We start from the raw sequence: 13487 nt of genomic DNA, 5'->3' as shown, positions 1-13487 counted from the left end.
GATTTGAGAAAATATTTATGTTGTTAAGAAGAAAAAAAGCAGTTTACAAATTATTAGTCCAGTTTTGCAGTACACACAGAGTTAAAAAAAAAAAGCAAGGAGATTCCTCAACATGTTAATACCATTAACAATGTTGTCTCTGGGTGGTAGGATCTCTAGTTATTTTTATATTCTTCCTGATACTTTTCAATATTTTCCAAAATGTTTACAAAGAACATATATTGTTATTATAATCAGAATATATGTGTGATACACAAATCTATGTGTGTATACATACACACAAACACATATACAGAGACTGTTATGTGAAAATTTTGTTAAAAGGACATTAGAGATAGTGCCACAAACAAATGTGCCACAGGCCAACTTACAATGAGTGGGCCAGGTGGATTTGTCCAGGTATTCAATAATCAGAAATTTGGATGCTTCTTTTGAAAAACACGATAACTCACCCATTTACAGAATGTTAGATCAAGAAGGGATCTTGAGATCCCTGCCACTGAGGAAGGCCTTGTGTCCATCTTGTTCACCAGTTGGTGCCCATCACCTAGTTCAGTATGTTTTTGAATGAAAGAAGAAAAGAAGAGCACCCCAATCATTGTACAGATGGAGAAACTGTTTCCTCCAGAAAACACAGGGCTTAATGCCCAATGTTACACATCTCCACAAAATAACACCAATAGCAGCAATAATTATAGCTACTACTACTGCCAACACATGTCACCTACTGTGTGCCAGGCACTCTTCCAAGTGCTTTAGGGACATCAACTTACTTAATCCTCATAATAATCCAACGTGGTGGGTATTATTTTCATTAAATAGGTGAGAAAACTGAGTCACACACCACGTCTACACCTCAGTCCTCTTTCTTCCCCGCCATTTCATGCACACCCTAATCACCTAGAAATTCGATCTGACGCTAGCCAGCACGGATCCTTACAAGGGACGTTCCCAGGGCGCATCTGCGTGTTTGTGTGCAATGAGGAAAGTAGGGAGCTTTTTAAAGACCCGCCGCCAGAAAACAATGTCCTGATGTCCTGTATTTACTCTAGCTTCATCCCGGGAGCGCCCCTCCCAGTGGGCCAGGGGACCTGAGATACGCGACTCCACGGGGTCCCCAGCCTCTCTCGCCCTCTAGCGCGAGGCGAGCGCCGCGCAGCCTCTGGGGACCCGCCGGGCTGGGCCGCAGCCCCAGTCCGCGCCACCTGCTCCCCAGCTCCCGCATCCCCGCCCCGCGTCCCGCCCCCGCGCCGCGCCCGCGCCCGGCGGTCCCTCCCTCCGGCGTGACGGGAGCACCGGCGCTGGCTGCCCTGGCCGCGAGCGCAGCGGAGCTGTCAGCGGGCGGACAGGCAGGGGGCGAGGGAGCCGCGAGCCGAGAGCACAGCAGTCGCGGCCCGGGAGCCGGAGCTGCCGCCGCACCCCAGGAAGGCTGCCTTGCAGCCGGCCTGCCGACCGCGGCGGGACGAAGATGCTGTTCCGCGCCCGGGGGCCGGTACGGGGCAGGGGCCGGGGGCCGCCGGCGGAGGCTCCCCGCCGCGGGCGCTCGCCGCCCTGGAGCCCCGCCTGGATTTGCTGCTGGGCGCTCGCCGGCTGCCAGGCGGCCTGGGCTGGGGACCTGCCCTCCGCCTCCAGCCGCCCGCTTCCTCCTTGCCAGGAGGTGAGCAGCACCTGGTCCTCTACCTGGAGTTTGCGGGGGCGGGGGGAGAGCGCGGAAGATGAAGGCTGAGAGCGGTGCCTGTTTATTTCTGTTTGCCATCCCCATTTCCTTGCTTGGAGAACAGGGGCTTTCGTTTGCTTCGAGGGGTGAAGTTGCCCGCCGCGGTTGCTGGCCCGGAGAGGGTGTGTGACTTCGCTGTCTCTCGGGGGATGCTTTTCTGTCCGCGCTCGTGTGTTTTGGGGGCTCTGCGGGACTTTGCGGCGTCCTTTTTGGAGAGCCAGGTTTGAGGACCTGGGGTCGAGGGAAAGATTTCAGGAAGGGGAGGAGACTGGGGAAGCCCCACCAGTGGGATTTGGAGAACCATCTCATCACAGCTTTTCCAGAGAGCCAGACACAGACACCGGAGGATTTCCCGCTCCTCTTCCCCCTGTCTCCACTCCTCTGTCTCTGCAAACGCCTTCGTCCCTGCACTCCCCTGCCCTCAGCTTCCTGAATCAGGCCCTGTGGGTTTGCTAAGCCAATGTGTGGTGTCACTTAGCATCCTTCTGACAAAATGTGGATTTGAATTTGGAAAAAGAAAAAAGAGTATGTATTTGGTAGAGAAGAGGCAGGTTGATGATGGGGAAAATTAGAAAAGACAAAGTGAATATGCTCCTTTTGGGAGGTGCTTTATCACCTGGCTGAAGTGTTGCCGCGATATATTTTATAGCTTGAGATTATTGTTGATTTGCAGTCAAAAAGGATAAGCTATGGGTGATGAGATTTTTCTCTGGTTTTTAGAAGAACGAGACAGTGTGCCAAAAATTTACAGGGGGTGTCATTGGTACTTGTATTGGGTGTTTATCTTTCCATTTAGTGTTCCAGAAAGTGCATCCTCTTAATGAAAATCAATGAGGGGAAGGAAGCAACATTTCTGACCTAATTTGATTGTGTTGGGAGGATATATGGAATAGATACTGTTTTTGGGAAGATTGTTAGGAATTAGGGCGATGGGTCATTTTAATTAATGTAGCAAAAATAGATTAGCCAATAGCCCCTCTGGGAAGAAAGGCCAGACCCTGTTCTTTGCGTATGTTGCTATAACTTCTGAATTTCACCGAGACTTGAATTACAGAGTATCTGTGTTCTAGACATCATCCATCATCTATGGATTTTCATCTTTCTCTCCTACAGTACAGGTTCCAGGACAGACTGAAATGAAAGAGAATCGGATCAAAGGCTTGTGTGTGAACACACAGCAATGTTGTAATTGGGGAAATCAGGGCAAGAGCTCAACAGCTGTGTTTAATTCTAGGGTTTTTTTTTTTTTTTATATAATGAGCTAATCTGTATTCTACAACTTTACGTATCACCTGGGAATAATCCATTATTCCAGGTTTCCACAGAAAGCTGCTTCTTGGACATCTCGGATTGAACAGTTGTGACAAGATAAATTTTATCCTCCAGCCCCCAACTTCTAATATGCAGAATGTATGTTTCTAAACTGAAAAGTCTTAAGCTTCTCATAACATCAATTCTTAGTAATGAAAATCTGCTTGAAGTAGGTGAAGGTCAGGGCCAGTAGAGATGATGCCTTTGGTCTCTACAACTAGACTAATCTTTTAGATGGACACATGTCCTACACATGTGTACCTAAAAAGAAGAGTCTGCAATCTAAAACAAAGATTGAAAGGAGGGGCAGATAGATGACAGAAGGTTCAGGAAGGCTGGGTTCACTTAATCCCAGGTCCTTATTGCATTGGCTTTAGAAATTGCGTGTGACTCATCCTTTCAGATCTGAAATTTACATTTTCTTTCTGAAAAATGAGAATAAATAAAATATATAGGAGGACGCTATTGAGCCTGCCTTTGGCTGTATGTTTTTATAAATGGTAATGCACAGATCCATTTATGTTCTTCCTGATGACTGACAAGTAAGAGGACCTGCTGGGAGTTAGAGGTTCCTTGGAAGTAGAAGAGGCCTAGTGACCTCCCAGTGGTTGACTCTATTTAATATCTGATCTAACCAGTGGAGCTAATTTACAGAATTGGTCATTGTTTTTATCTGACGTTGTTTTTAAGAGGAAAGTGGGGAGGGCAAGTTATTTTCAGGCTTTGAAGGTAAGGGAATGTTTGTGCTGGGGGTGGGGAAAGGGTATCCTCTTGAGCTCAGCCCTTTCCTCTGAATACAGTTAATGGGATTGTGGGCCAAACGCCTGTGAATAAAGACACAGTTGAAGTAACTACTCTGTGTTCACTTCTGCTCGTTTATTGTTTCCCACTTTTTATTAACATTAAAGGAGACAAATGCCACAAAGGACAGATTATGCAGTGGGGAATAGAGTGAGGGCAGTTAAAGTGAGTGGTTTTTAGGCTGAAAGCTAAAACCAACTCTCAATATGAGAGAATGCTGAGGAGTATAGAAAAAGCTATAGGCCATTTTGAACCTCATTTTCCCTCAGTAGTTTGCGTCACCCTCATTTATTAATACTTTTATAGAAGTAGTCATGTTTAACAAAGTTACATAAACTCTGATTTTCCTGCCTGGTTTTAGAGGAAAGCAACTAAAGGAAGAGAATTGCAGAGAACTGGCCGCGGAGTCATCCAGTTATAATTGCCTGAGTTCAGAAAAAAGGCCCTGCAAAAACTAGGTTATGGGTAAAAGTTACATTTAGATTTTTGCAGAGGATTGGACTCTGGGGTGAAACTCATAAAATATAGGTTCCTTTGTCAAAGTCTTTGGATTATGGAGTCGAAAGGGGGAGAAAAATTGTGTTGGAATGTTCAGCTGGTGATCAGATCAGCAGTGTGGAAGCACATGCACAAACAGGAAGCGATCATTTGGGAGACAGAAATAAAAGGAAAGTCAGTGTGCCAGCAGATGAAGCACAAGAATAGGATGTGACTTTGGAAAATGGTATTCAAAGGAAAAAAATGAGGCCTGGACATTAGAAAGTATAGAATTCCTCAGGTTTTTGTATGGGGTGAACTTATAAAAGGTAAATCTTCTTTGGGTTTCTTGGCCTGTGTTTCACTTGTAAAATGTTATTAATAAAACATGACCAATTATTTGTATTATGAGGATGAAATGAGATTAATATAAGATAAAGGAGATATATAAATGTGAGGGCTGATTAGTGCTGGATTAGTAGAGCTAGATCCTGATGTTTTGGGAAGAGTCTACAGTGAGACTCCAGAGGTTCCTAGGATAGGCCCATCCAAGACTTAGCATGACATTTTTGACTCGGTGAATAATAGGACTTAATGGGGCTGCCAGAGCAAAAAATCATGAAGGCCAACAGATGATTCAGAGTTGCAGTAAGGTATCAGAAGATAGAAGAGTGCATGAGAGTAAAAAGAACAAGCTAATTGGATTATGTCTGTATTATTTACATTTGGTAAATTAAATCACCAAATAGCTGATTCTTAGTTCACTGCTCTAAAATCTTGCATAATGCAATTCTGCTGTTCTCCTTGACTACTGAATGATGAGTTTTGCTAACAGTTTTTATTCCACATTCAGTTTATACCATGTGCTAGGCAAAATGTCAGATATGAAATTAGTGATTTAAAGAATATAATTTAATTGAATAAGGATGAGACAGATAAACAAACATTGCAATTAAGTGGTTTGAAGCCATGAAAGAAGCACGGGGCCATCATATCTACTGCGGGGGGGATCAGAAAAGGCCCTATGGAGGAAGTGAATGAGACTTAATTGATAAGTAGGAATTTGCCAAGCAGACAAAGGTCAGATGTGAGTGTAGGCTAGTTTGGGGGAAAGACATTTCAGGTGTAGAGCACAGATTGAAAAAGGGCAGAAACATTAAACGGCATTGTATTGTAATTGGTTCTAACTGGAGTACAGCGTGCAATGAGAAGCTTAATGAGGGATGAATCTGAAAGGCAGGCAGAAGCCTATCATAAGGGACCTTATATCACACTAAGAAGTTGGTCTTCATTTGGTAGGCAATCGGATGCAGTAGTAGGACTTCAAAAAGAGGAGTAGTATGCTTTAGATAGAATTGGCAGTGAATGGATGCAGAGGGTGAGAGAATGAAACATTCTAACTTGATTAGAGAATGGTGCCTCGTAACCTCCCTGAGAAGAAATGTGAAAGATGGGATAAGGAGCTTGGTTCTTATGTAGAGCTGTTGAGTAGAGCTGTTTTTATGTAGAGCTGTTGAGTAGGCAGTTAGGTATTAGGCCCTCTTCCTCAGGGGCATGGTGTGGGCTGGTGTGGTGACCTGTGAATAACTTGAATGAAAGACATTGTTGAAATTACTGGATTGGTTGAGATCATGCAGGGAGTGAGAACAAAGAGGGCTGAAGATAGGACTTGGGTTTACCTACATGAAAGGGGACAGAAACCAAGGAGTTCACAAAGGAGACATGTAGCAGTGGCTGGTAAAGGAGAAATGTGAGTGTGGAGTTGTGGGAAAAAGAAAAGCCTGAGAAGAAGATAGGGCTCATTGTGTGTCAGTTGCCCAGTGAAATCCAAATAATGATGACTGAAGAGAGAAGATTGAATTTTGCAATTAGGTTATTGGTGCTCAGCACCAGAGTAGTTCCTGTGGGATGGTGGAGATGGGTTGAGTGTTAACTGGGAGGTGAGATGGTGGTGATGGAGTAGAATTGTGTTATGGAGCCTTACTTGATTTGGTAAGCTGCTGGGTGTTCAAAATCCATATAAACCACAAGACCTGTAATGGTCATGTTTTTTGTTTCAGAACTTGATGGGCACAGTTGAGAAACATCCTTTCTGTAGGAAGTCCCTGAAAGTCATGGGCTATGGGTGAAGCTGTCAGAGGTTCTAGACTCACACTGTTAGTGGAGGAGTTAGGACTCAGCCTTGGTTTTCAAGCAGTTAACGTAATTATTCTTGCCTGTTCATGCCTGGGGAGGTGAATTTTCCATTTCAAGTTCTTATGCTTAGAATCATTTCTCATGTTTTAGGCAAATGAGAGCAAGTATTCACACCATCAATATTTACAATGTAAAACCAAGAGTTGACAGATCTGTGAAGTGTCATATTTTAGCACAAGGGATGGAAATAGCAGAGCATAGTATAGAGTGGCACGTTTTCCTATCATAGTGTCTTCTTCAGCAGAGTCTTGCATCTTATAATAATTCTTTATTGTCAGAAAACACCAGCCACATTTTGGTTGCCTTTCTTTTCTCTTGAAGAAACCATGGATTATTCTCTTTTCTTTCTGCCTTTCATCATCTGTGTTCTATGTAGTATTTCAATATTCAACATATATTTATCATGGACTTATATAGCAGGTATTGACAGTGAATGGATGAACAAAACATAGGCCCTAGCTCCATGGAGCTTTGTAATCTCAGGGGAGTAGGTTTAAAACAAAACCACACATCATGCAATTACATTTGCCATAAGTACTATGATGGAAAATTTCTGTGTGCAGTGAGAATGAATAGCCATCCTAGTTAGGGCTGGTAGCAGGTGGATTACCAGGAAAAGATGTTTAAGGTAAGATCCAAAGGATAAGTAGGAGTTAGCTAGATGCAGGTTGTGGGTGATGGTGAGAGAACATCTCTTGACAGAGGAAGCCTCCTGACCTAGATCCATCCCTATAGCCTATCCTTTCCTGGACTAGTAAAAACAAAGGATATTTTCTCTTCTTTGAATTCTAGTCACAGCCTATTGTTTACTCACTGGCACATATATGCTGTTCCACAAGTGTTTTGCACACACAGCCCCCCCCCCCCCACCGCCATATAGATGAATGAGTTGTGCTCTCTACAAGGGCACCGAGCTAAAGGGTTGTAAGAGAAAGAATCCATCCATTTCTCAGCATGCTTAGCTATATGTCCTGGCACAGGTCTGCATTTACCTGGAAAAAGGGATACCTTTTTCTCGTTCATATTCCCAGACAGGGGTCACTATTTTCTAAATCACATAAAGGCACCATTTGTTTTACCAGAGGCTTTGAATACACAAATGTTCTCTCTCCCCTAGTATATGATATGTTCATTGAGGGCAGGGATTATATCATCTTATTAGCAAACAGTAGTATCTTTTCATTTAAGGCATTTTGGGGATTTTAAAAATGAGTAAGACATATGTCCTTCTCTCTGGGAGCACTAATCACTGCCTTAAAAATATAGTAAGTGAATAGTTTCTGCTTTTTCAGTTATAAACAGGAATTGATCTTTATGCTACATTTAATTCTAATGAACATCTCCTCTTGGATGTGCCAGATTTAAGACCCTGAAATAAACCCTAGTGGTCAGTTCGGGCAAGGTGGCCCACACCTGTAATCCCAACATTTTGGAAGGCTGAGACAGGTAAATTGCTTGAGCCAAGCAGTTTAAGACCATCCTGGGCAACATAGCAAGACCTTGTCTCTATACAAAATAAAAAAAATTAGCTGGGTGTGGTGGCATGGGCCTGTAGTCCCAGCTACTTGGGATGCTGAGGTCGGAGAATCGATTGAGCCTGGGAGGTTGAGGCTGCAGGGAGCTGTGATTGTGCCACTGCATCCCAGTCTGGGTGACAGAGCAAGACCCTGTCTCAAAAAAACAAAACATACCCTGTGATCAGAATATACTGAAGTTGATTCTCAACTCAGTTTACAACTCGAGTTGAAAGTAAATTTATTATCCTTTTTCAAAATGTTACTTTTATAAGCTCTTTTCTCTAGGTTAGTAGTCCACAAAGTGAGATCCTAGGACCAGCAGTGTCAATGTTAGTTAAGAACTTGTTAGAAATGTAAGTGCTTGGTTCCTGCGCACAACCTACTAAAACAGAAACCCTGGGATTGAAGCCCAGCAAGAACCATTGCACTCGGTATAAAGAAAGGAATTGATATGGTTTGTCTGTGTCGCCACCCAAATCTCATCTTGAATTCCCATATGTTGTGGGGGGGACCTGGTGGGAGTTAACTGAATCATGGGGACAGGTATTTTACATGCGGTTCTCATGATAGTGAATAAGTTTCATGAGATCCGATGGTTTTGTAAGGGGGAGTTTCCCTGCACAAGTTCTCTTCTCTTGTCTGCCACTGTGTGAGATGTGCCTTTCACCTTCTACCATGATTATGAGGCCTCCCCAGCCATCTGAAACTATAGGTCCATTAAACCTCTTCTTTTGTAAATTGCCCAGCCTTGGGTATGTCTTTATCAGCAGTGTGAAAGTGGGCTAATACAGAAATACAGTTTAGTTGCCTGAAATTCAGGGACCCATTTCATTGCTAAAATTCCCTAAACTGTCACCCTAGCTTACTTCTTGCTTCTGCAGGGTGTCTTAGAAACACCTTAAATAATCATATCAAATGGACTGTGAGATTCTCTCATTACCATGAAGTACACCAGCAAGCATTTCTTAATTATTATTATTATTATTATTTTTTTTTTTTTGAGACGGAGTCTCGCTCTGTCACCCAAGCTGGAGTGCACTGGCCAGGTCTCAGCTCACTGCAAGCTCCGCCTCCCGGGTTCACGCCATTCTCCTGCCTCAGCCTCCCGAGTAGCTGGGACTACAGGCACCCGCCACCTCGCCTGGCTAGTTTTTTGTATTTTTTAGTAGAGACGGGGTTTCACCGTGTTAGCCAGGATGGTCTCGATCTCCTGACATTGTGATCCGCCCACCTCGGCCTCCCAAAGTGCTGGGATTACAGGGTTGAGCCACCGCGCCCGGCCTAATTGTCTTTTATATGTCAGGAATTATGCAAGATGCTGGTGATAAAACAGGATGCAGAGAATATTGTCATCATTCGCCAGGAGATCATAGCCTGATAGAAGTCACAAATATGGAAATTAATAAGCACCTCTTTGAGATTGACATTAAAATAGAAAAATATGGGAATATTAAGAGAGTATGGTTAGCCTTCTTGGTGAATGTTTTCCAATGTTTGCTACTTATGGGAGAATGATGTTTACATTTTGGTCCAACTGCAAAGTAGTGTCTTGTTATAGTACAAGCAGCATTGAAGGTATTTAAGAATCTGATGCAAAGGTGAGCCCTGCCACTGGTTTATGTGACCTTGAACAAATTAGCCCCTTTAAATCTTTTCTTGTCTGAAAATAGAGAGAGTAAAACCTGTCTTATCTATGTTAGAATTGCTGTGAGTTCAAGCTAATGCATTTGAAAGCGCTTTGTAAATTCTAATGCTGTCGCCAATATTAGTTATTATTCTCATGTAAGTGAAGACTAGTGTTTCTCAGGAGGTGCACTGAGTGTGAAAGACATGGGATATGGATAGGGAAATTTGTTTACTTTCAAAAATATTTTATAGGAGTACTTTTTCTAACAATAAAAGTTATGCGTTGTGAAACATTGGACCCAGTTGATTGTTCTGTCGTCACTGAAATTTACTTGGCTTCAAGCACCCCAAACTCTCCTGGTTTTTCTCTTAATCCATTGTAATCCCTCTCAGTTTTTGCCAGTTTCTTCTGACATCTTGATATTACCATGTTCCAGCAATTTATTCTTGGCCCTCCTGTCTTTTCTGTCATCCTCACACTCCTAGTGATGTCAGGGGTCTCTTGGCTTTAAATATCACTTCACGTGGATAGCTCCCAAATTTGCACCTCCTTTGTGGACCATCCCCTGGAATCCTATTAAGCATAGCCTTGATGTCACCACTTGTATAAGTACCTTAAATCTGATATGTCCCAAACTGAACTCCTGACATTTCCCCAAACCTACTCCTTGCATAGTTTTCTCCATTTCATTTAATGGCAACGCCTTTTCTTCTGGTTGCTCACGTCTAGAACTCTGGAATCTCCACTGACGTTTTTTCTCCTACATCCATCCTATCGGCAAATCCTCTTCACAATAGCTGAATCAGAACTTCTCATCACTTCTCCTGTAATTTCTGGGCCATACCACCATTGTGTCTTGCCAAGACTATCACTGTAACTTTCCATCTTGATGTCACAGTGCAGCTCAGAGATAACATTAAAATATAAGTTTAAAACTATCATTTGTTTGTTCAATACCCTTCTAAGAATTCATTAATACAAGACTGTATCAGGCCATTCTTGCATTGCTGTAAAAAGATATCCGAGATTGGGTACTTTATAAAGAAAAGATGTTTAATTGGCTCATGGTTCTGGAGGCTTTACAGGAAGCACAGTGTTGGTAGTTGCTGGGCCTCTAGGGAGGCCTCAAGAAGCTGACAATCATGGTGGAAGGCAAAGGGAGAGCAGGGACATCCCATGGTAAAAGCAGGAGCAAGAGTGAGTGGAGTGGGAGGTACCACATATTTTTAGATGACCAGATCTCGATCTCCTGAGAACTCACTATTGCAAAGATAGCACCAAGTCGTAAGCATTCCGCCCCCATGATCCAGACACCTCCCACCAGGCCCCACCTTCAGCATTGGGGATTAAAATTCAACATGAGATTTGGGTGGTGACAAATATACGAATTATATCAAAGGTCCAACCTAATCTGACCTCCATGAAGCCTCTAATGTCACCTCTTTTTACTCTCCCTCTTTTAGTTTATTTTGTGCTTCTATGACAGAATACCATATACTGGGTAATTTATAATGAACAGTAATTTCTTTGCCTCCAGGTTCAGGAGGTAGGGAAGTCCAAGATCCAGGTGGGGACCTCCTTGCTATGTCTTACCATGGTAAAATACCAAGGGCAAGAAAGAAAGAGAAAGAGAACAAGTGCAAGATGGGGCCTGAACCCTATTTTATAAGGAACCTATTCCTAAAGTTTGCTGTCAGTCATTTATGAGGATGGAGCCCTCATGAACCAACATCTCCCATTAGGCCCCACCTCCATCACCACGTTTGGGATAAAGTTTCTAACATATCAACCTTCAGGGACACATTCAAACCATAGAACTCCCCGTTTTTCATTTTGCTTCAGCCAGCCCAATCTCCTTGTTCTTTCTAGAATGTGTTATGTATGCTCCTTTCTCAAGGCCTCTGTACTGGGTCTTTTCTGCCTGGAACTCTTTTCATTCAGGTATTTACTTGGCTTTGTCCCTCATGCACTTCAGGTTTCCACTCAATTGTCATTTTGTCGGTAAGGTTTTCTCTGGCTACCTATTTAAAATTGCAATCCCTTCCTCTCAATCTACATTTCATGCTTTTGTTTTTCTCTATAGCCCTTTTAACATCCATAATAATATATATTTTCATTGTTTATTTGATTCGTATGACTTCACATTCCCTCAATAAATTGTAAGCTCCATACAGATAATAGTTTTCTTTTTAAAAAGACACTACTATATCCCTAGCACCTTGAAGAGTGCCTGGAACTTAATAGGTATTCAATAAATGCTTGTTGAATGAATGTGTAAATTTAATTTTGGGCACGTAGGCTGTTTTTAATTTTATGTTGTATAATCAAAACAGTGTTATAATCAATGTTTGTTATAATCAAAAACAATGCAAAACACTGTCTGAATTTCTAATTAATTGAGATGATTACTTGTAGCAGAAAAGTTAGATTGAAGGACATAAACTGTATTCTCTGGACAGCACTGAAAACTGTTATGATCATTACTAATTTGATGGTAAAAAATGCTATTTCATTGGGACAATTGACATTTAAACATTTTTTAATTTTTAATTTTTGTGGGTACATAGTAGGTATATATATGGTACATGAGATTGTTCTGATAAAGGCATGCAATGTGAAATAATCACATCATCGAGAATGAGTTATCTGTCCCCTCAAGCATTTATCCTTTGTGTTACAATTAAGTTACAGTCCTTCAGTTATTTAAAAATGTACAATTAACTTACTGTTTACTATAGTCACACTGTTGTGGCATCAAATAATAGGACTTATTTATTTTTTCTATTTTTTTTTTGTACCAATGATCCAACCTCCCTTCCAAGCCCCGCCCCCTCCACCCACTACCCTTCCCAGTCTCTGGTAACTATTCTTCTACTCTCTCTATGAGTTCACTTGTTTTGATTTTTAGATAGACAAATGAGAACATGTGATGTGTGTCTTTCTGTGCCTAGCTTATTTCACTTAACATAATTACCTCCAATTCTATCCATGTTGTTGCAAATGACAGAATCTCATTCTTTTTTTATGGCTGAATAGTACTCCATTGGGTATACATACCACATTTTCTTTTCTTTTCTTTTTTTTTTGATGAAGTCTCGCTTTTTCACCAGGCTGGAGTGCAGTGGTGCGATCTTGGCTCACTGCAACCTCCTCCTGCCAGGTTCAAGTGATTCTCCTGCCTCAGCTTCCCAAGTAGCTGGGACAATAGGTGCTCACTACAATGCCCAGCTAATTTTTGTATTTTCAGTAGAGACGGGGTTTCGCCATGTTGACCAGGATGGTCTTGATCTCTTGACCTTGTGATCCGCCCACCTCCGCCTCCCAAAATGCTGGGATTACAGGTGTGAGCCACTGAGCCCAGCTATACCACATTTTCTTTATCCATTCATTTATTGGGTTGTTTCCAAATCTTAGTTATTGTGAACAGTTGTGCACCAAACGTCAGAATGCAGATATCTCTTTGATATACTGATTTCCTTTCCTTGGGGTACATAACCAGCAGTGGGATTGCTGGTTTATGTGGTAACTCTATTTTTAGTTTTGTGAGGAAACCTCATACTTCTCTCCACAGTGGTTGCACTAATTTACATTCCCACCAACAGTGTAGAAGGATTCCCTTTTCTCTACATTCTCACCAGCATTTGTTATTGCCTGTCTTTTGGATAGTCATTTTAACTGGGGTGAGATGATATTGTAGTTTTGACTTGCATTTCTCTAATGACTGGTGATATTGACCACCTTTTCATATGCCTGTTTGCCACATGCATGTCTTCCTTTGAGAAATATCTATTCAGATCCTTTGCCCGGTTTTTGACTAGATTATTTGATTTTTTTCCTACAG

The 13487-nt window shown here is 42.3% G+C and overlaps 1 protein-coding gene across 2 annotated transcripts in view; it reads left to right on the top strand.

Moving 5' to 3' along the window:
* Positions 1-1289: 1289 nt before the first annotated feature.
* The window catches only part of KIAA1324L (KIAA1324 like), a 181663-nt gene continuing 169465 nt past the window's right edge, over positions 1290-13487 (top strand). The window contains exon 1 of one of the 2 annotated variants that reach the window (XM_030933415.1): positions 1290-1657. Coding sequence is in view for 1 of the 2 variants with exons in the window: in XM_010370631.2 (XP_010368933.1) it covers positions 1469-1657 (189 nt within the window). In the remaining variant the exon portion in view is untranslated. The remainder of the gene's footprint in view (positions 1658-13487) is intronic. The other variant, XM_010370631.2, reaches the window with a different exon arrangement.

This window comes from Rhinopithecus roxellana, chromosome 6, assembly GCF_007565055.1.
Source record: "Rhinopithecus roxellana isolate Shanxi Qingling chromosome 6, ASM756505v1, whole genome shotgun sequence".
Lineage (NCBI taxonomy): Eukaryota > Metazoa > Chordata > Mammalia > Primates > Cercopithecidae > Rhinopithecus > Rhinopithecus roxellana.
Note: the sequence above shows the minus strand (reverse complement) of the source record. Positions and strands in the feature narration are given on the sequence as shown.